The sequence below is a fragment of the Gorilla gorilla genome, chromosome 6 (assembly GCF_029281585.2).
Source record: "Gorilla gorilla gorilla isolate KB3781 chromosome 6, NHGRI_mGorGor1-v2.1_pri, whole genome shotgun sequence".
NCBI classification, from domain to species: domain Eukaryota; kingdom Metazoa; phylum Chordata; class Mammalia; order Primates; family Hominidae; genus Gorilla; species Gorilla gorilla.
Genome location: NC_073230.2, coordinates 15,700,447 through 15,726,647, shown reverse-complemented (window position 1 = coordinate 15,726,647; position 26,201 = coordinate 15,700,447). Strand labels below are relative to the sequence as shown.

General features: G+C 40.4%; 1 protein-coding gene and 1 long non-coding RNA gene across 19 annotated transcripts in view; one reads left to right on the top strand and one right to left on the bottom strand.

Moving 5' to 3' along the window:
• LOC129523721 (uncharacterized) overlaps window positions 1–16,368 on the bottom strand; it is a 74,438-nt gene extending 58,070 nt beyond the window's left edge. The window contains exons 1-6 of the long non-coding RNA XR_010134598.1: window positions 16,268–16,368; window positions 15,850–16,106; window positions 15,644–15,754; window positions 14,003–14,092; window positions 11,371–11,429; window positions 10,391–10,432 (exon numbers count right to left, since the gene is read on the bottom strand). This is a non-coding gene — a long non-coding RNA (uncharacterized lncRNA). The remainder of the gene's footprint in view (window positions 1–10,390; window positions 10,433–11,370; window positions 11,430–14,002; window positions 14,093–15,643; window positions 15,755–15,849; window positions 16,107–16,267) is intronic.
• Window positions 16,105–26,201, top strand: part of ICA1 (islet cell autoantigen 1) — a 154,359-nt gene continuing 144,262 nt past the window's right edge. For 7 of the 18 annotated variants that reach the window (XR_008667301.2, XR_008667302.2, XR_008667303.2 and 4 more), the window contains exon 1: window positions 16,443–16,687. Coding sequence is in view for 4 of the 18 variants with exons in the window: in XM_055347218.1 (XP_055203193.1) it covers window positions 16,531–16,687 (157 nt within the window). In the remaining 14 variants the exon portion in view is untranslated. Of the gene's footprint in view, window positions 16,248–16,342; window positions 16,361–16,436; window positions 16,688–26,201 lie in introns of those variants that run through there. The other 11 variants (XM_055347222.1, XM_019031570.2, XM_019031572.4 and 8 more) reach the window with 7 other exon arrangements.

Sequence of the window (26,201 nt, the reverse complement as noted above, 5' to 3'; positions counted from 1 at the left end):
GTTATTGATAGGATTTCAGAGAAATATTTTCTTCTTTTTAGTGTCTAAATCTGATCTAGATGGGTGTTTCTTCAAGGGTGGATCACAAACCAACACAACAGGGAGAAAAGACAATAGATGGAAGAGGTTACATTGAGGAAAGAAAAGATAACAGAGGAGGAAGAAGAGGATAGCCTCAGTGTAAACCAATAAATAGTTACTGCATGTCCCAGGTTCCATGCTAAGATTGGCAACATAAGTTGGCAGGTTTCTGCTGCAAACTTACCAACCAATACTTGGTAACTCCTCAGGGTTGCTGAGCCAGATATGGCCTGAATAAGAGCACACTTATCACCATTTACACAAAGATGAAGCACAGAAAGAAAGGAACACAGTTTCTTACAGATCTGCACCTGGACTCTGTGAGCCCTCCCTCTGTATTCTCTACCTTACCGAGGCTGCTCCAGCCTCTCAGTGCCAGAGTTAGTGGTTCTCAAAATATAGTGTGTATCAGAATAACCTGGGGAGATGGCTTACAATGTGCAATTATTGGCCTCACTCCAAGAATTGATCCATTAGTTCAAGATAGAATGCACATTTTTAATTAGCCTCTCAGGTCTACTTGCCCACACTGAAGTTTAAGAACCTCTGCCCTAAGGAGAGAGCTTCACGCCCATGAGGGAATCATATATTCTCTGACTTTTTAAAAAGGCAAGTCGTGGTCATAGTCATTGGGGAGGTTTGAGTATATATTAAGATACATTTTTAAAAAAAATTGTAGGATTAAAGATTAAACAGTAGTAGAAATAAAAATGGGACCTATGTGAATTTAAAGACTTTTAAAAACTATTCTAAAATTGTTTCTGCCTTACATGATGAAGAGATTATTTTTGACATTAAAAAGTAGAACGTCTCTGACTAAATCTGGTAGATATAGCAGAAGGCCTAACCAGAAATATCAAACTCACCGTGGTTAACAACAGGGCATCAGAATCACATGCTGATCTTTATAAACTTATAGATGCTACATACAGTCCCACTCCACACCTATTGAATCAAAATATCTGGGGATAAAGCCCAGCCAAGAAAAACTTTGATAGCTGGCAGGGCTGAGATCTCCTGCTTTCAACCAGGACAAAGACACTACTGCCACCTGATGGAAATGTACCTAAATTGTAAGGACAGCTTTTGGAATGGTAGTTTCCTTTGCGAGCTGAATCTAAGCTAATTTGTTGAACTGGCAAACACAATGATAACCATAAAAAATGTAAATATACAGAAAAATGCAAAAATTTCTAACTGCACATTTGTTAATTTTTATTGAAAATATTAGGACTGGGAGAGGTGGCTCACGCCTGTAATCCCAGCACTTTGGGAGGCTGAGGCGGGTGGATCACGAGGTCAGGAGATGGAGACCATCTGGCTAACACGGTGAAACCCCGTTCTCTACTAAAAATACGAAAAATTAGCCAGGCGTGGTGGCGGGCACCTGTAGTCCCAGCTACTCGGGAGGCTGAGGCAGGAGAATGGTGTGAACCCGGGAGGCGGAGCTTGCAGTGAGCCGAGATTGTGCCACTGCATTCCAGCCTGGGCGACAGAGCGAGACTCCATCTCAAAAAAAAAAAAAAAAAAAATTTGGGCTGGGTGCAGTGGCTTATGCCTAGGCAGAAGAATGGCTTGAGCCGGGAGTTTGAGACCAGTCTGGGCAATATAGCAAGGCCCCATCTCTATAAAAAATTTAAAAATTAGCCAGGCATATGGGTGCGGATCTGTAGTCCTACCTACTCAGGAGGCTGAGGTGGAGCCCTTGAGCCCGGGAATTCGATCCTGCAGTGAGCTATGATCATGCCACTGCACTCTAGCCTGGGTGAGAGCAAGACCCTGTCTTTATAATACATTTAAAAATACGAATAAAATATTTGAAGCCTAAAATAGAATGTGTTAGGTTTATACGGAGTTTTGTCATGTATAAAGTATATTCACATGCATTAATTAGATTAACTCTTCATTATATTTTAGGCGGGGAGTTATTAGCAACATTTTATATATGAAAAAACTGGCTTAGAGAGGGTAAATGATTATCCCAGCTGTTCCAAACTTGTCTGCATGTTGGAACCACCTGGGGAGCTTCAAAGAGTACTCATGTCTGTGTGGCAGCCCTAAAGATTGAGATTTAGTTGGTCTGGGTGTGGCCTAAGTTTTGGGATTTTTAAAAGATACCCTTTGATTCTAATGTGCAGAGAGTTGGGGAAAAACTAGACTAGCCCCCAATCACCTAGATGGTAGTGAATGAAACTGGAGTTCAGGTGTTTTGACATCAAATTAATACTTATAGAATTATATTTGACATAAAGCTCAAATATAATAATTATCCTCAACTAATACCCATTGAATTTTACGATAGAGAAGGGTTTTCAGATTCTTCTGGCCATAAGAATCAGCTGAGTTAGTTGTCAAAAATGTAGAATCTCAGGTCCGTCCACAAAAGTTTTCTATTTGGAATTGCATGTTCCCAGCCATAAATGGGTGCTAAAATTGTGTACACATAGACATAGTGGAATGATAGGCAATGAACACTGGGAAGGGTGAGAGGGTGGAAAGGGGGCAGATGATGAGAAATTAATTAATGGGCACGTTATTCTGGTCATGGATACCCTAAAAACCCTGACTTGACTACTACACAATCCATGAATGTAACAAAATGGCACATGTACCCCATAAATTGTTCAAAAAAAATCTGATTTCGAAGGAGCCTGGTGAGTGTACATATTTCACAAGTGTTTACCTGATTTGGGGGATAAAATAAATTTGGAAAATCTATAATAGAGAATATCAGACCATGTAGTATTATAAAATAGTAGTATTGAGTATCAAAGTTTGGTTTGAAAAATGGCTAAGAATTAATGGAGAGACTTTATCAAAACACAGCCAAGAGAATTAACACCCCACCCTCAGAGGGTCTAGTTGTATACAAACTATTCACTCATCCATTAATTCAACACACTTTGATTAAACACCTAACATTGTACATTCAAGGCACTATGGTGGATGTGTAAGGGAACACACAAGCTGGGCAGAGTCTTTGCCTTCAAAGACCTAATTGCCTAAGTATATCTCTTGTGGGAAAATGCATAATGTTTGAGCTGGGTCTTGGTTATAGGTCCAATGGCTCTCGTTTTTCTAAGTGAGAAAGATTTCATTTAAGCTTGCTTCAGCAAGCATTTATTCAGAGCTCTAGTAACTGTTTAGGACATACAGATAAAGTTGCAGTAGTAATGGTGGTAGTGGAAAAGGGAGGGCCAGGGGTTTCTTGGGGACTCCAACCTGGAGTTGAAGGACACACTACAAGTTTGGCGTTGGCAATAGGAGACAGTGATTGTTCTTGGTAAATATTTGTCCAGGAAAAGGAGGAGGCTGAATGTGGGGGATGGTGACCAGGAGAGGACATGCAGAAATTAGTATTAGAAGGTGAGAGGTGAATAAAGAAAATTAGGACTGATAAAGGCTTTGAATGTTTAGATTAGGTATTGGATTTTGAGGTAACCCGTTGAAAATTTTGTAGTTGGGACTGAAGCCAATCAAAATATTATGTAATTAGCTTCATACTTAAAGAGTAACTCAAAGGCCTGAGTTGTCTTCTATTACTTGACATATCATCTCCCATCCCACCACAACCCACACACACATTCGATTCTTAGCATAAAGTAGTCACAAAAAGTATGCAAATTACTTATTTTGTGATTACCTAAGCTGATTTTGTATTGGTTAAAATACACAATCCTAGGTGGAAGATGTTTTTAAATTCCAGGTAAGAAGCAGGGTTAGAAAGGCAATGGAAATAAGAATGAGAAAAATGGATATGACAGCTGAGAGACACTATAAAGGAAACTGCAATTTCCTGTAGTGAATCATAGACTTGTAATGAACCAGACTTTAGCAACCAATTGAGCACATAAGGTAAACTACTAGGAAGGAATTCAAAATAACATTGAGGTTTTTAAGCTTGCCGAGATAAGGAGAAAGAGCTCTGAGAGAAAAAATACTTTTCGGTCACATCAAGTTTGAGATAATGAATGCTTACTGAATGAATGATAAGCCATCCTACTACTCTGGGAATAAAATAGAAAACCCTAGCTACACAGATATAAAAAAATCAATTCATGCTCCTCCCTTCCCATCCAAATCTGTACAACCTTAGGCCGCCAAAGAGGTGATGAGACTCCTAGAGCCACTTCTAGCCTTTTCAAATTCCAGTGTCTTGCTGCAGGTCTCCTATATCAGCTCAAGGATATCACCAAGGAATAAAGTCACTTGAAATATGAGAAATATAAGAATAAGCCAGTGTAAGGGTCTCTCCATGAGGGAGTGTCCAAGATTTACCTAAGCAAGTCACATTTGTCATGGCAGCGGCAGCAAGAGGGGAGGAAGTCATGGACTTTCAGCATTGGAAGACTTTTAGCACTAGACTAATCTCAAAGGTTGGTCCTGTCATTAGAAGAATTGAATATTACACAGTAAGGAATTTCAGACGTCATCTAAACTAGTATTTCCCAACATTTTCAAATGTGAGGATCTCTTTTATTTTGTTCTGGTGTCAAAATTTAAATCTTTATTTTTGTCAATTATAAAATACTATATGTGCACTTTAAAAATTCAAACATTACCGAAGAGTATAAGTGAAAATACAACTTTCCCCCACCTCCAATGTCAGCCAAAAAAAGATCACTCTGCAGAGATAGCTTCAGTTAACATTTTAGTGAATATCATTACAACATTTTAACGTTACATAGAAAATATTTGCATAAACAAAATCATATTTCACACTGTGTTATATAAGCTGCTATTTTCACTTGAAAAAAAAAATCTTGACCTCATCCTTTTCAGCAGCTGTCAATGTTCCAACATGAAAATGTACCATAATTTTGTTAACTAATCCTTCCTTTAGATGGACGATTACTATTATTATTATTTTTTTTTTTTTGAGGTGGAGTTTCCCTCATTTTCCAGGCTGGAGTGCAATGGTGCGATCTCAGCTCATTGCAACCTGCGTCCCCCCAGGTTCAAGCGATTCTCCTGCCTCAGCCTCCCAAGTAGCTAGGATTATAGGCACTTGCCACCATACCTGGCTAAGTTTTTGTATTTTTAGTAGAGGTGGGGTTTCACCATGTTGGCCAGGCTGGTCTTAAACTCCAGACCTCAGGTGATCCACCCACCTCGGCTTCCCAAAGTGCTGGGATTACAGGCCACCGCACCCAGCCAAGATGGACAAATTTTTTAACGGTATAAACTGTGTTGTTGTGATTGCCATATTCACACATTCACTACTATAAACTTCCATATTATTTCGGCAAGAAAAAATTCTAAGTGGACCTACTGGGTCAAAAGATATGTACTACTAACATTTTGTGATATTGCCAAGTTGCCTTCCATAACGGGTGTAAAATAAAATTGTTTCTTTTCTCAGTTTATGAGAGTATGACAATGCTCCTCTCCCATATTGTCATCAACCCTGAGCATTACATTTTTCATATTTGTCAATAAGATAGGTGAAACCGGTTTTGTTTAAACATTTTTTAGTTAAAAAATGTGGGTTTTAAAAATGTTTTTTATTGCAATTTCTCCTTGAATTGCCTGTTTCTGGTTTTTACTCACTCTTCAGCTGAAGTGTTCTTGAGGATCTTTTTTTTTTCTTTTTGAGGCAAGGTCTTGCTCTGTCACCCAGGCTAGAGTGGAGTGGCACAATCATAGCTCACTGCAACCTCGAATTCTTGGGCTCAAGGGAGCCTCCTGCCTCAGCCTCCTGAGCAGCTAGGACTACAGGCATGTACCACCACACCCGGCTTTTTTTTTAATTATTATTTTTATTAGAGATGAGGTCTCACCATATTGCCCAAGCTGGCCTTGAACTTCTGGCCTCAAGTGATCCTCCCAACTCGGACTCCCAAAGTGCTGGGATTACAGGCATGAATCACTGCACCCAGCCTGAGGACCCTTTTTAATATCAGAGAATTCCTAGACCCTCCTCAAAAAAATAGTAGAAATGCATATACTATATATCAAATTTATATCAAATGCATATAAATATATATCAATGCATATAATATAGATCAAGAAATACATAATGCAAATTCTTTAATGGAGGGACTTTGACTTCTGGTCAAAATGGAATAACAGTGACCAGATTTCTGTTCCCTCCTGAAATAGCCAAAACAGAACAAATGCTACTCAAAATACTGGATATTAGGCAAAGAAGAATGGTCATCCCTTGGAGACAAATGAGATGAACTCTATGCTTTCCCTAACTTAGCACCTGGAAAAAGTTTTCGGGCCATGCTAGAAAAAGTGGGAACCCAGGAAGAGCTTGGCAGTCTCAGTGAATTAAGAGATGGAGCTCAGAATATAGCCAAGATGGACTGGGTTTGCAAGGCAAGGTACCAGAAAGGAGACAGTTGTACAGACAGAAAATTCCAGAGATCTACAGTTTTCCCCTCCAGTATTCAGCTGAGTATGAATCAGCCCATGCAGATGAGGAAAGTCCTAGAGACCAGGGAAAGAACCATCAGAAAGGATGATAAAGAACAGTGCCCCCAAGTCTCACACCAATCTGAGAGCAGTGCCTGTTTTCAACAGCCAAAGGGGAATTCCTCATATATCAGGGGGCATCAGTCTGTTAGAATATAAATAATGCTATTGCCTCAATAGTAGAGAAATATAACCCCTGACTAAACACAGCTCTGGTCTCACCTAAAAAAACCTTGAAAGCAAAACCAAAAAGGTTCAATCTGTTTTCAAGTAACCTAACCACATGCAGAACAGGGCTCAAAAATATTTTAGAAATACAGAAGTATGTACTATGCAATAACATAAAATTTACCGTGTCTGCGATCCCATTAAAAATTATAGGAAATGGAAAGAAGCAGAAAGATACAAACATAATGAGAGTAAAATCAATCAATTGAAACTGACTTATAAATGATAAATTATAAAATAAGTAGACACAGATTTTAAAAGTTATTATGATTGCATTCATATGTTCAAGAAACTAGAGGAAAGACTGAACACAGTAAGTACAGACATGGAAAATATTCAAAAGACCCAAATTGAACATCTACAGATAAAAACTACAATTGATGAGGTAAAAAAATTCACTGGATAAAATTAATAGCAGAACGGACTTTGCTAAAGAAAGGGTCAGTAACACTGAAGACATAGCAATAAAAACTATGAAAAATAAAAAAGACCAAAAAAACCCAGAACATCAGTGAATTATAGGACAACTTCAAACAGTTAAATATATGTGTAGCTGGTCTCCAAAACAGAGGAGAGAAAAGGAGGAGCCAAAAACATTTTCGAAGACATAAAAACTGAAGAATTTTAGATAATAAAGTCTTTTTAGAACAGTTTTAGTTTTACAGACAAATTAAGCAAAAAATACAGAGAATTCCCATACATCCTTAAACACACACTCATATTTTTGGCAATTGTAAATAAAACTGCTACAAACATTCCTGTACAGGTTTTTGTGTGGACATGTTTTCAACTCATTTGAGTACATACCAAAGAGTGCAATTGCTAGCTCATATGGCAAGAGCATGTTTAATTTTATAAGAAACTGCAAGACCGTTTTCCAAAAGTGGCTATACCACTTTGCATTCCCACCAACAATGGAGATTTCCTTCATCAGCATTTGGTATTGTCGGTGTTTTGGATGTGGGCCATTTTAATAGGTGTGTAGTGGTATTTCATTCTTTTAATTTGCCATTCCCTAGTTATATATGATGCAGTGCATTTTATATATTTATCATCTGTATATCATCTCTGGTGAGGCATCTGTTCAGATCTGTTGCCACTTATTTTTGAGAAAGGATCTCACTCTGTCATCCAGGCTTGAGTGCAGTGGCATGATCCCAGCTCACTATAGCCTTGACCTCTCCAGGCCCAAGAGATCTCCCACCTCAGCCTCCCAAGTAGCTGGAACTACAGGCATGCCACCGCCACGCCTGGCTTTTTTTTTTTTTTTTTTTCTTTTTGAGGGACAGGGTTTCACCATGTTGCCCATGCTGGTGTTGAACTCCTGGGCTCCAGTGATCCACCCTCCTCAGCCTCCCAAAGTGCTAGGTTTACAAGCATGAGCCATGAGCCACCACGCCCAGCCCTTTTGTCTATTTTTAAAATTGGATTATGAATTTTCTAATTGTTGATTTTAAGAGTTGTCTATTTTGAATAATAGTCCTTTATCAGATATATTTTTGAAAATATTATCTCCTAGTGTATTGCCTTGTCATTCTCTTGATGGTACCTTTTGCAGAACAAAAGTTTTTAATTTTAATAAAGTCCAATTTATCCATTTTTTTGTGTGAATTTTGCCTTTGGTATTGTACCTAAGATGTTACCACCAAACCCAAGGTCATCTAGATTTTCTTCTATATTTCTCTTCTAGGGGTTTTATACTTTTGTGGTTTATACTTTGATCTATGATTTATTTTGAGTTAATTTTTCTGCAAAGTGTAAGAGATGTGTCTAGATTCATGTTTTTGCGTGTGGATGCCATTTGTTGAAAAGACTTTTTTTTCCATTGACTTGCCTTTGTTCCTTTGTCCAAGATCAGGTGACTATATTTGTATCTATTTTTGAACTCTCTATTCTGTTCCATTGGTCTATTTGTCTATTATTTTGCTGGTACCACACTCTTGATTACTGCATATTTATAGTAAGTCTTGAAGTCAGGTAGTATCAGTCCCTCATCTTCGTTTTTCTCCTTTGATATTGTGTTGGCTATTCTGGGTATGGATAGAGTTTTTCAAAGTTTAATTTTAACCATAAGCCCACAGCTCCAAGAAGCTCAGCAAAGCCAAAAATGTAAGAATAAACAACACTAAGGACATCATAATCAAACTGCTTAAAACCAATGATAGGGAAAAAAAAGTCTTTAAAGCAACCATTGAAAAAAAAAAAAGAGGGCCAAAAATAAGGATAATAGAAGATTTCTCATTGAAAACAATGCAAGCCAGGAAACAATGAAGCAAAATCTTTAAAAGTACTGAAAGAAAAAAAGTCAATATAGATTTCCTTAGCAGTAAAAAAATTTTCAAAAACAAAAGCGAAATAGAATTTTTCAGATGTACAAAGCTAAGAGACTCCTCAATAACATACCTTCATTTCAAGAAATACATTAATGGTTTTAAATAAATTTTATTTTGTAATCACATCATATACATTCCAAAAAGTGTTGTTTCTGTTTGTCAAGCAAGTGGTTCTGTTTGTGGGCATTACTTGTTAGGGATTTGAATCCTAGGATCCTTTGTGTCACCACCACAGACCCTCATGGTCCTGGGACCCACAGATTGAGAATCATTGTTTCAGAATACAAACTTCATGAGAAATGAAGGTCCAATCCAACGTCATGGGGCAGACAACTGGATTGATGAGGATAAAGGCTGAGCTGCAGTAATATTTTTAAAATATAGTGACTTTATTTCCTTCTCATAAAACAATCCAGGCAGAAGGGCCAAGACAATATGGCAGCTCAGGGGGTCAGAGGCCCAGGTTCCTTGCCATTCCCAAGGTGTTGCCCTCACCTGCATGGCCAAAGGCAATCTAACCAGTGGGAAAGGGAGAAAGTAAAGATTAGGATGTGTTTCTTTCAAGGGCAGGACACAAAAGTTATATGCATGTCTTTCCATCATATCCTATTCACTACAACCTAGTCATATGATGACACCTTGCAACAAGGGAAGCTAAAACCAATGTAACTTAGCAATAATGTGCTCAACTGAAACTTATATTACTGTAGAAAAGGGGAAGAATAAATATTGGGGAAATGATTAACAGTATCTGCCAAGCTCCAAGTTAGTGACTGAGTTAAAACTGGGAGAGGAAAAGCTCATCAGATTGACGGTTAAGAAACAGGGATTGCAGTTGTAATTCAGCCTCTTATTCCATGATTAAACCAAATGTTTGTCCATGTTTCACCTGAACTACCTTAATTATCTGCACCTGAATTTTCAGTGATTCTTCCCAATTGTCCCTGTGTAGGGGGAGCGAGCTATACGAAGAACCAAGAGAGTTTCATCCTAATTTTTTAGTTAAATCCTGTTCTTTATTGGACAGTGCGACCCTCTGAGGAGTCATTAGCTCTACATCTATGAAGACCAGGGCACAGCTGTGAACTCTGGGCTGATGCTAGGCCAAACTCCAGCATAGTTCCTAGTCAGAAGCAGGATTCTACTCTACGGCACATGACAAAATTCTCCAACTGCAGTGAATTTAAAAAAAAAAAAAAAGTCCCATTTTGATGCCATCACCAGCATTTTCTTGCAGAAGTGCCAATGGATGATACTAGGGGTGGTGAGATGGAGAGCAGCATTATTTATGCAGAAATCTAAGCTGATGTGATAATGAAAATAATTACCTTTCTTTTAGTGTAAAACAAGGCTCCTCTCTTCATTATAGCCTTAATTTTGAAAGGAAAGGAAGTTAATTTTAATTAATAAAAGTTAATGCTACTAATTAAACATTTGTTCTATTTTCACATGCACACACAAATCTGCCTAAAGATATAACTAGCTCTGCTGAGGGTATAACAAAAGCTTTGTTTTGCTACGTAGAAAGTACAAATGTCACAGGAATTAAACCGGCCAAATTAGTCCATATTCTTGAGTAAATCCAAATTTGTTTTTAAGGATTACACAATCCAGGAATAAATGACTTTATTTTTATTAATAAAATTTGATGTAATCTTTCTTTAAATTTATAACACCCTTTAAATTTATAACACCTATAGAAATTGCGGAGTCTCGCTCTTTCGCCCAGGCCGGACTGCAGTGGCTCTATCTCGGCTCACTGCAAGCTCAGCCTCCCAGGTTCATGCCATTCTCCTGCCTTAGCCTCCCGAGTAGCTGGGACTACAGGCGCCCGCCGCCGTGCCTGACCAATTTTTTGTATTTTTAGTAGAGACCAGTTTTCACCGTGTTAGCCAGGATGGTCTCCATCTCCTGACCTCATGATCCACCCGCCTCAGCCTCCCAAAGTGCTGGGATTACAGGCGCAAGCCACCGCGCCTGGCCGATTTTAATAATTTTTAAACATCATTTTTTCTAAGTTTGTTCTTCTAGATTATCTAATTTTAATCTCTCAGCAACTCTGAAGAGAAAGTGATTGTTTTTCTTATTAATGAGCTGAGCTCTGGAGAGATTTATATGTATGGCTCTTATTAAACACACTGATAATGATAATAGCTTAAGCTCTGTCTCAACAACCCCTACTATAGAACAGGTACAATGAGTACTTATGATGCTGCCAAACATGAATCAGGAAATAAAAAGATTGCAGAACTGTAGGAGCTTATAAACATCTGTCTAGAAGGAATGGTAGAGCGTTCATTTGACTTACAGTATCCACACACCAAGAGAAAGGAGCATTCTGCCTCAGTTGCTCACGTTGGCTGAGATCTAAGACCATACAGAACATTGAGAACATCAAAAATATGTAACAACAATCCAATAAAATAGACCAGATCATATGTAAATGAGTAGTTTGTATTTGTATGTCCATATATAATTTATATAAATACATATACATGCAAGAGAGATATTAGTGAATTCAGTCTACATGCTAATCAACGTCAAATCAGAGATGGCCTATGGATTAAGTTCCACTTGAAACAAATAAATATATATTCCTATGTATTAGGAATATGACACTGTTTCAGTCACATAAGATGAAATACATTGCTAATTTAATTTAGATTACCTCAGAGGGAGAAGAGGGACAGTAGCTTGGCAAACACTAAGAAGCCTTGGAATTACTCAGCTAAAAGGATCCCTTAAGACATAAGACCATTAAATAGCTCCTGAAAAACTTATTTCCTATGTGAATATTCCTATAATTTGCTCATTCAAAATAACTAGCATTAATTTGAAAATATCTCTGAAATGAGTGTTCTTTTTGAAGAATTAAGATAGAATTTTGGGGCTTTAGTGTCATAATTCTTTTTTTTTTGGGGGGGGGGTTTTACTGCAAGTGCAGATTTGGGGCGGGTAGAGTGGGGAGCTGGTTTTGTTTTACCTTCAGTGGTATCCTCCATTAATATTAACTTATCAGGACAAAGTTATCACTTTACCTCCTTGTTATTATTAAGTTCAATTCCATAAAATTCACTATTATCTGTGTTTGCGCTTATCCAAAAGGATTGTTTGGGTAGGCAGTCTGCTTCTTCCTTCATTTAAACAGGGATAGCTAAGAAGGCTGAGATGTTATAAGACTAGAGCACACTTGCAAAATATTTGCGCAGCAGGAACTTTTCTTTATATTATCATGAAGTATCCAATGGATGGACCTGAAATATTTCTCTTTCATTAACAGATTTTTCTGTCCTGTTTCCTCATAATTAGCTTCTTAGCGCCAGTAGAATTTGAATAGTATCCAGAAATCTGAAAATAAGTCACATTTTTGGGGGTTTGTTGTATGGTTCTTACCTTGTAACTATTCCTGAGGAAGATACTGGATTTACTGTGTACATGTGTGCACACGTGTGTGTGCGTGCCAATAAAACTATGAACACCTTTTTTTTTTTACTTTTTAAACAGCTTTACTGAGACATAATTCGCATACCACTAATTCACAATGAATTGTAAAATGCACAACTCAATGGTTTTTAGCATATTGCAGATATTTGTAAACAACACCAGTCAATTTTAAAATATTTTCATCACATGAAAAAGAAACTCTTAATCCTACTACTTTGGGAGGCCAAGGCAAGTGGATCACTTGAGGTCAGGAGTTCAAGACCAGCCTGGCCAACATGGCAAAACCCTGTCTCTACTAAAAATACAAAAATTAGCTGGTCATGGTGGCACACACCTGTAGTCCCAGCTACTCAGGAGATTGAGGCAGGAGAATCCCTTGAACCCAGGAGATGGGGGCTGCAGTGAGCTGAGATCGTGCCACTGCACTCCAGTCTATGCAACAGAGTGCAACTCTGTCTCAAAAAAAAAAAACAAAAACCAAACAAACATAAAATACCAAACTTAGCTGGGCATGGTGGTGCATGCCTGTAATCCCAGTTACTCAGGAGGCTGAGGCGGGAGAATCACTTGAACCCGGGAGGCGAAGGTTGCAGTGAGCCGAGATTGTGCCACTGCACTCCATGCTGCAGGACAGAGCAAGACTCTGTCTCAAAAAAAAAAAAGAAGAAAAAGAAACTCTATACTCTTTAGATCTCACTCCCTATCCACCCATACTCTCTCCAGCCCTAAATGATCACTATTGTACTTTCTGCCTGTACAGATTTCTCTATTCTGGACTTTCATATGAATGGAATAATATATTTGTGACTGGCTTCTTTCACTCAACATAATGTTTCAAGTTTTGTCTAAGTTGTAGCATATGTCAGTATTTCATTCATTTGCATGGCTGAATATTCCATTACATGAATATACTACATTTTGTTTATTCATTTGTCTACAGCACGGCAGTTTTGACCTTTTGAGTATTTTGAATAATGCTGCTATAGACATTTGTGTACAAGTTTTTGTGTAGACATAGGTTTTTATTTCTCTTGGATATAGACCTAGGAGTGGAATTGTTGGGTCACATGGTAGCTCTATGTTTAATCGTTTAAGGAACTTTCAGACTGTTTTCCAAAGTGGTTGCACCATTTTACATTCCCACCAGCAGTTTCCACCACCAATTTACATCCTCGCCTGGGTTTACCTTTGGGCAATACTGCTTTGCCTAGGATGGCAGAATAGAATGACAGAAGGGCAACAGCCCAGTGACACAGTGGAGATCGCACCAGCCCTAGACTGCCTATCTTCCAATTTAAGTGAGAAAAAATAAAGCCCTATTTCATTTAATCCACTGCTATTCCAAGTCTCTGTTAGTAGCTTAACACAAATCCAACTCTTCTGATCCTATTAGCATATCTTGAATCTGGGAAGCTCTTGAAAAAATTATTGAATTGAATATGTAAATTTTTTTTCATAGAAAATTTTGTCATCCTGTTGTACACTGGAAAACGCACCTTATTTCTCTCCTAATTTCTGATCCCATCATTCAATAGCCATTCTCCTTAGAAACTGTTTCGGGTTCTCACTAGCACCTTACTGGTGTTCTGCAAGATGGAAACAACAGCTGGTTATTCAGAAACAAATGCAAGTGTTATTGATGGAGCCATTTTATTTAAGGGGAAGGAAAAGTACTCATTGTGGTGATGGAGAATGAGCAGGAGTTGTCTATTATTTCCTTTCTCAAATATTATCCTAAGTGTTAGGACAATAATTAGAATGAAGAAAAATCAGTTAAGGTTTTCTCCTAAACTCTCCGGGAGCCCAAAGAATTTCAGTGCCATGTTGACTACATAATGCTTGTATCATGTATTTGTTCTCTTTTAGACATTGCTTTTGAAGCCACTTTTAGCCTCTGTCACGGGTTAGACTCACAGTCATAGTTTTCACCTTGGAATTCAGAAAGCATAAAAGAAAACTGTGTAATCAGTTGCAGCTCAGCTGTCCCCGTTTTTTCCCTTCATGCTTTTGTTCCAATCATCTGCATTTTGAGGGGATACTTTGAACACACACACAACCTCCCATTCTACTGGCTGTTTTGTAACAGATTTAAATATTTGCCCCAAAGCCAGCCTTTGACCAATGGGGCTTCTGATTAAGTTTTCATGTAACTGGTAGAAAGGAGAACATTACAGAGTCAGGAAAAACTTTTCAAGTGATTTAGTCCTTTCTCAATGCTTCAATTAACTGATGATACGCTCAGTCAACATTTATTGGGCACCTATGATGTTCATTACGGCACTTCATTCTGTTAAAGAATAATAATCTCTTTATCCTTTTAACTCCCGATAATAGCTTTTTACACATAAATTTACAGTTCTTGGAATCAATGTATCTTAACATATCTTAATCATCTTTCTTTTGTAAGGAAGACTTTCTCATTTTAAAGGCTTTGGGTTTTTTTTCTTACAGCAAAATCATTTGGCTTGCGTTGTTAACACGTTAGTTTGAATTTTTTTTTATAAAAGCCAAATATATATAAGCAATGCTTTTCTCTCTGAAAATTTCTCCTGAATCTTAGCTTTTCAACAATTTGCTATTTTGTAGACCATATTCATGATTTGTTTACTCATACACACTTACTAAGGAGCTGTTTACTCAGCTCCAAAATTCGTGTTAAGATAGGACAGGCTCAAATCTATGACAAACAGAATCCCCAAAGAATAACTTTAAAGGTTATGTAAATTTCTGGAGCTATGCTATCTTATTATCTTTCTGTTAAAATGTCAACATATTCCATACTTTTTCTCCATCCATTCTGGCAAGACACCATGCTATCTTGAGATTAAGCTAAGTCTCCTGGTTCAGATTCAAATCCCTGCTCAATAATCTCTTTATGGCACTCTGGGCAGTGTCTTCATCTGTGAAATCGGGATAATGATTTTATCTACAGTATTGGGTTGCTGTAAGGATTAAATATAAAGCATACAGCATGTGCCGGACATAGAGCTAGCACTCCATCCATGTTAGCGCAGGATTTCAGATTTGTCGGCATCATTACTCAATAACTATCATTAGGCCCTTTTAAATTGTTTCAGCGACGACTGAATGAACTTATTTATAAATGTATAACATAACTAGGGATGAAGTCATACTACATTGAGGTTTCATTTCCACATAGATAATATTAGGAAGCAGCTATGCCAACACTTTTTCTTCCTGTGATCTGTATACTGCAGGGTCTCTAGAAACAATGGTTTGGTTCTTTCCTGGTGACAAAGGATAAGAGAAGATGAAACTGCTACAAATGGCAATAACTTAAAAATAAAAGATACAGAAATATATGGAAATGAAAAATATATACCTATACATACACAGCTGTTTTTAAACCATGACCTTTATTCTCGAAGCTCAAACTTGATTTCCAGGTACAGCAGGCCTCTGTAACTTTTCTTGGCATTGAAGTCATGAAGTCTCCTGTCCTCTAAAGCTACAGAAATTTAACCTGGAAGCAAGCAGCAGGCACTACGCACAGCACAGAGGGAACCCTGGGGTGTACGCTGTGGCTCCCACCTGTCCGCCAGGTCATTGTGACGCAAACGCTATGGCCACGTGGAACACCTGCCGGAGAGCAGGGGCGGGGTCACTCTGGGCGGCGGATCCGAGCGGGGGATACCCCAGGAGATGGGGGGTCGAGGAGAGACCCCGGGGAGTAGAGAGAGAGAAACTCACTCCCCGAGTCCCCGACCCTCCCCAAGCAAGGTGAGGTCAACGCCACCCACCTTCCCCCGGTCACCCTGGGAGGGGTCGCTCCGGCGGGCGTCTGCTGGAGGGTAGAAGCGGGGAAGGGAGGCAGCGGCGGCGCCCAGGCGGCGGTAGGTAGCCGGGCGGCGAGGGCGCCCGCACCCCCCGGCCGCTGCGCTGCGCTGCGGTGCGCACGGGCTCCGCCGGTTGCTATTCCGGCTGGTGGCGGCCGCCGCAGGAAGGGCCGGTTCCTGCGCTCCCCCCGCCCCTTTCCCTCGCCTTCGGCTGACGCTGACGTCGGATGAGTGATCCGGTGGGACGCTCCGACCGCGGCCGGGAGGCTCCTGGGGGCCGGGGCTCCGAGGTACCTGCCCTCCGGGGTCGGGGCGGGGGCGCGCCGGGCGGGCTGCAGGAGGCAGCAGGAGACGCCCGGCAGCCGGGACGGTCGGGGACGCCTGGTAGGAGCTGCCTTCTCTGCCCTCCGCGGGCGGCGCGTGATAGGCGGGTCGCCTCTTCGGGTCCCGGATCCCGGTGCGGGAACCGCATCAGCCCCTTCCCCTCCCCTCCTCCCTCCGGCCTGGGAAGGTCTGGAGGATGCGCGCGCCATGAGAGCGTGCGTCAGCCCCGGGGGAGCGGTAGGGAAGCGTTCCGCGCTCCGGCCCCAGCGCTGGGAGCACCGGCACCCATGCCAGCCCACCCCACCCACCCACCGCGCGCCTCGCCTTCCCGGCGGCTCCGGCCCCAGGACCCCGAGCTCCCTGGTGGGCAGGGACTTGCGTCCAGGGTTGACTTGTTGACAAGTTCACCTGCTGCGGCGCCTGGTGTGTGCTTTTTCTCTTCCCCCCGTGGCCCTTTTTTTGGCAGGGGCGGCAGAGAGCATATGGGTACCTCTTTATAACCACTAGTGCCAGGAGGCCTGAGCTTGGTCCCCCGGGGGCGAGGTGCTCAGCAGTCTCGGACTAGACGGGGCGAGAACCCCGAAGCAACCCCGGTTCCAGCAAACCCTGGCGCGCCCGTTTCCTTTGGGTGCTGCTGACTCCGCCTTTCCTGCTCCGGGGCTATTGCAGCTCCTGCTTCCTCTAGAAACGAACATATCCTGTTGTTATGTCTGCCTTTCCCTCAAAGCGGCTCTCCAGGAACCTTTCCCACTGTCTTTTTACTTGTAGTACCCCCAAAGCACCTGAGCTTCTCTTTGGGGTCTTAAAAGTATCGCGCCCTTATTCTGGCGAAGGGCATTAACTGCCTGGTTGGGGAGAGTTAGTTTGGAAAGAATCGCGTTCTCTTCATTTAGATGGCATTAAAAAATTAGCGCAAGAAAGGGTTTTGTTCATGAATCTTAGTAACCGAGATCTGGTAACTGTATAAAAATTATCAAGGCCTGGAAAATATGTCACCAGCTTGCTTGGGAGTGATACTGAATGTAGGAAGAAAGACACATAAGGCATTCATTGGCCATTAAGGTCCTATAAAATATGAGTCATCGCAAACATGTTTTTGTCCATACGTTTCAGTGAAGTCTCTTCAGAAAATCTCAAATTGGTTTCTGTGGCCCTCTGGTTTGAATCTGAGATCTGAACTGTTCTGTGGTTAGGGAGTGAAATAAGAAATGCTTCGTTTGAAATCTAGGCTCCCAATGCAATTTCATACCCCCTGTTTAAAACACACACTCTCTAAAAATGCTTTTAAGTAAGTTTTCAAACCAAAGATATCTTTTTAGATTTCAGTCTTTATTTTTGAAACACCCTTTGTAGAGAATACCACAGGGACAAAATCAATTTATAATCCTGAATAGCTCAAATATCACTCTTTGGTTTTATACTAATACTGTACATACATCTTAATTGCAGGAGATGTTGCTTTCTAATTGTTTCTGTTTGTATTACAAAGGGAAATAATTGTACTGTTTATAAAGATGAATCTTTAGAAAACGTAACAGTTAAGCTACAGAGGGCTATTTGTGGAGAGACCTGATGTTAAAAAACGTTAACCCTGTATCCTCCACCCGTGGATCATTGAGTGCTAAAGATACTGGATGGTAATTGCCTGGGTGGTTTATTTTGTAACTATTTTCCCCCATTTGGAACACCTGAGTAACTATCTGACTGCTTTCTCTACGCATCTTTACCGCAGTGCGTAAAGATCAACCTCACGAAAAGTATAGAAAATTTTGTTACTCAGAGCCTTCAAAATCAGTACGTTTTCAAGGTATTTGACTAAATAGTACATTTTTTTCAGGTGCAAGCAGCATTAGCGGTATGGAGGTCTGGCAATTATGCCATAACATAGAAGGATAAACCTATGTTTGGTATGAACTTTTAAGATTACAGAAACCTCATGCGAGAGAGGGAGGAAGTTTACAGGCCCCAAGGGTCAGGATGAATTTTTCCTCTTCGTTGGTTGAGCCTGAGGGTAGGTGGCAGTGTTTATAATCAGCACGCTGGTCACTAGTGTCCTTTTTTTCCATCTGCATTACTAGATTCATGGGAACCATTAATAAGGATGCTATGTGCATGTTTTGTCCATGAGGCAACATAGATCACTAATGAATCTTATCCCCCAACCCCACCAGCATTCACAATCTGCCTCAGCAGAACTTTAAACTCAAAAAACACTTTTCCCCCGCTTTTTTCTTGATTCCCAAGCTGATGGCATTTCGTATCACAATCTTATCTAACACTCTGAGGGAGTATGGAGGACTCATGGGCTTTGGATCCTGATGGAGCAAAATCAGAATCCCTGCGGTAACACCTAACTAGCCATGTGACTTTGACCAAGTTACTTAAGTCACCATTTCCTTATCTACAGAACAGGAATATCCACCTTTTTAGGGGCAGGGTGGAGATTAGAGATAATGTATATAAAATGCTTTGCACGCTTTTAAATAGGACTCACTCAGTAGTAATAAATTATTTTTTCACATGCTAAACATATGCTATCCGTATCTAAAAAGAATGCTGCTGCTTTGCCTGTGATAGGAAGTGTATTTCAATTTGGTTTTGAGTAGTTCAAGTAATTTTGTACCAATACTAAGAAACACTCTCTGAAGTTGGGGGGTGCAATCAGAAACAAAACAAATCTAATTTGTTCCAGTGGGGATAGATCTTCCAAGCCCCTGTCACTCAAACGTGGTCCATGGACCAGTAGCATGTGGCCTCCCCTGGGAGCTTATTAGAAATGCAAAATCTTAGCCTGCCTGCTACTCTCTTCCAGACCCACTGAATTCAAATCTCCATTTTAACAAGATCCCCATGAGTATATTAACATTTGAGAAGCACTGCTGTAACCTGTTATTTCTCAAACTTTAGTGTCCCAGAGAATCATTTGGGGGCTTGTTATAATAAATGTGGATTCCCAGTGAAGCTTCCTTCATCTGCTGTTAAGCAACATCTCAGGTAGCTCTGATCCCTAGGATCTCCCACAGACTGTCCAGCACACTACTCTAAAATGAGCCTCTGTCCTCTTCCTTCACAAAGCACTTTGGCAACTATGATCTTATGTGATAGCCCCCTTTGAGGTAAGTAGATATTATAATCTCCATCTGTCTGATAAGGACTGCAGGCATGATTTGCCCTGGATAGATGCATATGGTAGAACAGCCTTGGAGCCACTAAAAATCCTGGCTGACCACGCTTTCACTATTCTAGCAATTTACTATTTAGTATTATAGCATCAAATTAACATAGTTTTTGTTTTTTGACCTGTAAGTAATTTTCACAAATAACTAATGAATCTCTCCAGGACAGGGAAGACTGCATATGATAGGGCATTTTATACCTGTTTTTATAACAAAGCCTGCCTACTATGTGACTGTAGGCCAGTTGCTTAAGATAACTGAACTTAAACTTCTTCGTGAAATGAATATAAATCATTATGTCAACTTGGCAGTATTGCGAGGATACTCCGTGATGTGGGTGAAGCATACACCCCAGTGTCTGAGAAGTGGCAGTTCCTCAATTAGTGGTAACTGCTTGTCCCAGTGTAAACCTAGTGAGCTAGAATGAGTTCATGAAAAGGTGGGGAAATGATGGCCTGCATCACTCATGATGGGAATCATCTGTCTCTCTTGCTAAGTCAGATGACATCATCCATCAGGCCTTTGACCAAATCAGAGAAGTGGGATGACTTAGTATTGAACAGGCATTGGTTGTATATGTGCCATGAGCTACACACTGTGCCAAACACTCAGAATCCCAAGACTCAGACCCCACCGTGCTCTGGAGGAGCCTACAGCTGAGTAAAAGAGGGAAAGAGAGGAGTCAACTAACCAATTGCCTTTCAGGGAAAGCAAGAAGGAGATAGAGACACAGGTGGTAATGCAGCCCAGGGCGGGGGCGTCCCACCCCAACAGGAGAAAGGGCAGAGAAACCCTGAGATGCTTCATGGAGGAGATTGCCCTTGAGTTGAGCCTTAAACAACCAGTAGGAATTCAGCAGGTAAATAAGGGTTGGGAGTGGGGAGAAAGAGCGTTCCCCACTCCCAACCATGTGTATGTGTGTACAAAAGTCAACAAGGGAGAGAATACTAATACACATAGTCCTCATGTCTGGAGCCCAGTGTCTATGTGTGTCCCTTACTAGCTGAGTGGCCTTGGACAAGTTTGATCATCTGTGATTCGGGAGGATTAGATGCACTAATTAGTGTAAGCACAGGACTGATTGTAAATATTTGTTGCATGGTTGTGGAGGTGGTGGAGGTATTAGTAGAAAATAGGGGACTAATATTAAAAAGTCATTAGAATCAGAGAACATTGCAGAGTTCAATTTTAGAATACATTTAGCAGAAAATACATGAATTAAGAGAGGGTGACTGAATGCAATATAGTTCCGTGGAGTGGAAAATATGAGGTATATGTGTTCAGTGATGGACCACTGAATATATAGATAGTAGTCATTGTTAATTTTAAGAGTCTAGATTGGAGACTAGAAAGGTCCTCTGGTTCTAGGTAGTGAAAGTATTTGTACAGGAAGTGACTCTTAAGTATTGCAACAATGTTCCAAGAGTATACATATTGAAATCCATCTCTTACAATCATCATGATCACACTCACTGCCACATCTCTGTTCCCAGAACAGGGCATAGACATCAATTTCTGAAACCTAATAGTACCTAGGGGAAAATCCAGTCTTCTCTGTGATATTTCCAGGGTAGAGCATTCTAAGCCAGAGACCAAGAAGCTGATTTTTATAAATAGTGCCCCTCTCCTTAGTCATAGGAACCCTGACAACCATCAAGGAAGAAATCAATCAGCAATTGCAGGTTTTGTTGTGCACAGTAGCACTATATTGGCAGTGGATTTGGGACTAACCCAGCACCTAAGCCTGTGATTGGGGGAGATTGTTTTTATTGAAACAGCCCCATTAATCAAACTCCTTTCATCCAAGAGTAGAGCAGAGAAGTTAAAAACAGGAGCTCAGAAGTCAAAAGTAAACTTGTGTTTACCATTTGTTGACTTTGGGTAAATGACTTCATCCTTCTAAACTTTGTTTCTCACTTGCAAAATGGGTTGATATCCCCTTCATAATGTGTGGCAATGACATAATGATGTTAAGTGCTTCACACAGGTAAAGTGCTTGGTAAGTGGTAGAACATAATTATTGCCCCTTGCCCAGCACATATTTACTGAATGGCTACTGTGCTCCAGGGGCCATGCTTGGTGCTAAGGAGGCAAAGATGAACTTGAGGGTCCCTGTACTCATGGGACCTACAGTCTAGTGCAGGAGCTACAGATGTAATTAGCTCCTTGAAGTTGAGTACAGGAGTGCAGTGGCGCCACCAGTATGGAGCAGTTAACTCTTCAGTGGGGAGGTCTGGAGTGCAAGACCCATGGGGAGAGGGATAGAGAAGAGATGTTGAGTTGGGAAGACTTCACTGAAGGGGCAACATTTGAGGAGAGTCTTGATGTAAATTCTAAGTTAGTCAATCAGACAAAGGAGAGGGAGGGCATTCCAAGTGGAAAGAATCATCTCAAGGCCTTGAAGTGCATAGTATATTCAGGGAAGCTCAAGCGTTCTGACATGCGCAGAGGGAATAGTTCTATCGGAGGGTGGGGAGGAGAGTAAGATTTGGGGGGAGGAGAGTAAGATTTGGGGGGAAGGGAGCCAGGATGTAAAGGGGCCTGTGTTTTTTTCCAAAAATGTTTGGCATTTCTCTAGTGGCAAGAGAAAGCAATTAAAACATTTTAAGTAGGAGAGTGGAATAATTCGATTTGCATCATATGTAGTGATAGGTCGGGCAGTGTTGTAAAGATTGGAATGGACAGGTACACAGATAGTGTTGCCTCTTAAGGCCTAAGCTGTGAAGATAGAAAAGATAAGATGCATTCAATCGCTTTTTAAGAGGTAGAATGGAGAGAACCTGGAGACTGGCTGCAAAAGATGAAAGAGGCTGGGTGTGGTGGCTCATGTCTGTAATCCTAGCACTTTGGGAGACCAGGGCAAGAGGATTGCTTGAACTCAAGTGTTTGAGACCAGCCTGGGCAACATAGTGAGAACTCATCTCTACCAAAAATTTAAAAAATTAGCTGGGTGTGGTGGTATGTGCCTGTAGTCCCAGCTACTTGGTAGGCTAAGTAAGAGGATTGCTTGAGCCCAGCAGGTCAAGGCTGCAGTGAGCCATGATTGTGCCACTGCACTCCGGCCTGGGCAACAGAGCGAGACCCTGCCAAAAAAAAAAAAAAAAGAGAAAGAAGTGAGGTTTTCAACTTAGGCCATTCAGTAGATTTAGTGCTGATAATTAACATAGGGACCACAGAAAGAAGAAGAATTTGAGAGTGCAGATGGAAAGAGGAGTTTAGTTTTAGATGTGCTGAATTTGAAGTGCCTGTGGAACAATCCAGGTGAAGATTAGCATCTGGAGGTGGAAATGTGGATCTGGTGCCCTGGAGAGGTGTGTGATTTTGGAAGTTGTTGGCATACAGCTGGCAGTTGAAGCCATGGAAGTGGCCTCACCTAATGAGAAATCACCTAATGAGAGCAAGTGAAGTTCCAAGCTTGGAACCTTACAGATACTGATATTTGAGATGCAGGCACAGAGGAAAAGAAGCTAGCAAAGAAAATTGAAAAGATAGAAAAGTGTGGAGAATATTTCCTGAAAAGTAGAGGAAGAGGAGCATTTCAAGAAAGGAAGAGAACGTGGTCAAAGGTCATGAGAAATGAGGACTTGAGTGGGGCCCATAGTGAAAGATGTTCTCTGGGCTGGTGGAGAAAGGAACCAGACAGCATGGGCTTAGAACTCTTAACTGTGAAGAGAAGGAAGAGGATGGGAACTGAGAAAGAGGTTGAAGAATGAGGCCTGACGGTAGAAGCCAAGGGAGGTTGATTAACGTGAAAGAGAAGAGACAAAAAGAAAGATGGACTAAGGTGGGCAGGGGTAAGAGTGTAGGAGCTGTCCTTCCTAGGGAGAAGGAAGCGAACAGCAGGTTGTGGTCATGATTCTGGATAGCTCCAAAGAAGTGAGCAGGGGTGCACAGAGAGTGGAAACTGTGACAGAAGGTGCCCAGCGCAGTGCCAAGGCCATGGTTCCCCAGAGTGCATGAAGAGGGAGACTGCCTGTCACCACCCTACAGGGTTTTCTTCCCACTGCTCCCTGAAGGCCAGGAGCTAAGTGTCCTGGTGCCTAATGCTGTTGACTCAGTGTTGCCATTTGCAGCATTGGCATCATTGTGAAGTATGTAAACATTGTGTTGTGTTTGTGCTAAGCCACTCCCCACTTTCTGCTTCCTGTTTCTCTCTTCTCTGCACTCCTAACCTGGAACTCAGTACCTTCATGCAACTTTCTGGGTTTTCTACCTGGTCTGCCCTAGAGGGTACATGCCCAATATCCCTGTCTTTCCTGACCCCCATCAAAATAACCAGTCTTGTGCTTTATAAGCTCTGGGCTTTGCTGCTGTTTATTTCCTGAGAAAGTAGAGAGAACCTGAAAAAGGGATCTTTATTAGTTCTCAAATAACGCCAACTAGATGACCCAGCAGAGGCAAGTGTGGTGCTGTTAGTTGAGCATACATGATCATATAGTGCTTTCTTCTGCTGCCTGCTTCCCTTTGCTGCTGACCTCTGAGATCCTTTCTTGCTCCTCCCTTCCCCTGCCTGGACTGCCTGCATTCCCTGCTCCTAAGCCAGCCCAAACTCAAACATGATTCACCTGCCACAGCTTAACCAAGGAAAGTTCTGGAATATGTGCCATTTCCAGAGAAAGGAGCTGTGGTGGTTTGTTAACAGGACCCGTGCACAGCATACACATGTTATAAACCACATATTGGTGTCTGCATATTTCAGTTATTTAAGACTAATGAGACAAAGTTTACTGTGTGACTTGGGAAATTTCCCCAAATTTCCCTCAGTTCCTTCAGTGAAAAGAGGAGGTTGGACTAAATGATGTGGAAATTCTCTCCTCACTCTCAGCCAGGAGGTTCTGTGGAGTCATAACAAATTGCTTGATCACATCTTTTGGAGGCTTCAAATTATGAATTTAATCTTAAAGGAAGAGAACCTTATAAACATTAGCATCTCCCTGATTATTCTGATGGCTGATATTATGCTTACGTGCAATTTCATATAATTATAGTCCCCACATTCATACTCTTGGTTCTTCCTTCACACTGTTATTATTAACCATTCATACGTTTCTATGTACATATGAATTGAAGTCATCCCTCTGTATACACAGGGGATTGGTTCTAGGACCACCCTCACCTATGAAAATCCACAGATACTCAAGTCCTGCAGAGCCCTGCAGAACCCATGTATGTATGTGAAAAGTTGACTTTCCATATACACAGGTTTCTCCTGCCAGGTTTCTCTCTTTATATTTAATTATAAGCAAAAAATATACTTAAATATAAAAATATGATTATGAAAAAATGGAAGATATATTTTCTATTTGCCTTTGGTTGAAAAAAATTGGTGTGTGGTGGACCCATGCATTCCAAACCCATTTTCTTTAAGGGTCAGCTATATATATTTGTGATTTATAAATATATGTACACATTTTACATTTGTGGATACATATTGTATATATTACATCGTATTGTCCTTATATTTTTACTTCTGATGGTCTTATAGTAGCCCACCACTTCACTTACTATTCACATAAATCCAATTTGACACAAATAGTACATTGTGCACACAGATTTGGACCTTTTTAAACTTGTAAAAATATGGAGTACAATCATTTTGTAGGTTATTTCAAAAGAAGATACATATGATTTTATTTCTGTAATGACATCTCTGACAGAATGTCAGAGATGCTGAGCAGAAATAACTGTTTAAGGGTATTTGTAACTAGTACAGAATATTGGTGACCTAAGTTATAGAATTAATTTCTAGCTCTTTTTTGACTTGTTTGATGCCTTAGACTGAGGCTCTCCAACAAAAATATAACAGCAGCCACATATATAATTTAAAACATTCTAGTAGTAAAATAGTTTTAGCTTAAAAACTAAAAAGAAATAAGGTGGGGGCTGTGGCGTGTGCCATGCTTATAATTCCAGCTACTCAGGAGGCTGAGGTGGGAGGATTGTTTGAGCCTAGGAGTTCAAGACCAGCCTGGGCAACACAGTAAGACCCTGTCTCAAAACAAACAAAAACTAAAAAGAAACAGCTTAAATTAAATTGATAATTTATTTGATCTAACCCAAGATATTCAAAATATTGTTTCAACATAAAATATAAAAAAGTAATAAATAAGCAAAAAATATAATTAAATATAAAGCAGAATATATAATATACATATATAAATATGTAATATATAAATGTAGTTATATAAAATTTAGATATATACAATATATCAACATGAAATAATTTTTATAACTATAAATATATGGATTTATTAATGAGACATTTTAATTTTTTGTTACTAAGTCTTCAAAATCCAGTGTGAATTTTACATTTAGAGCTCATCTGAATTCATACCAGCCGTATCTCAAGTGCTCATATTACATGTGGCTAGTGTCTGCTATATTGGACTGCATAGTCT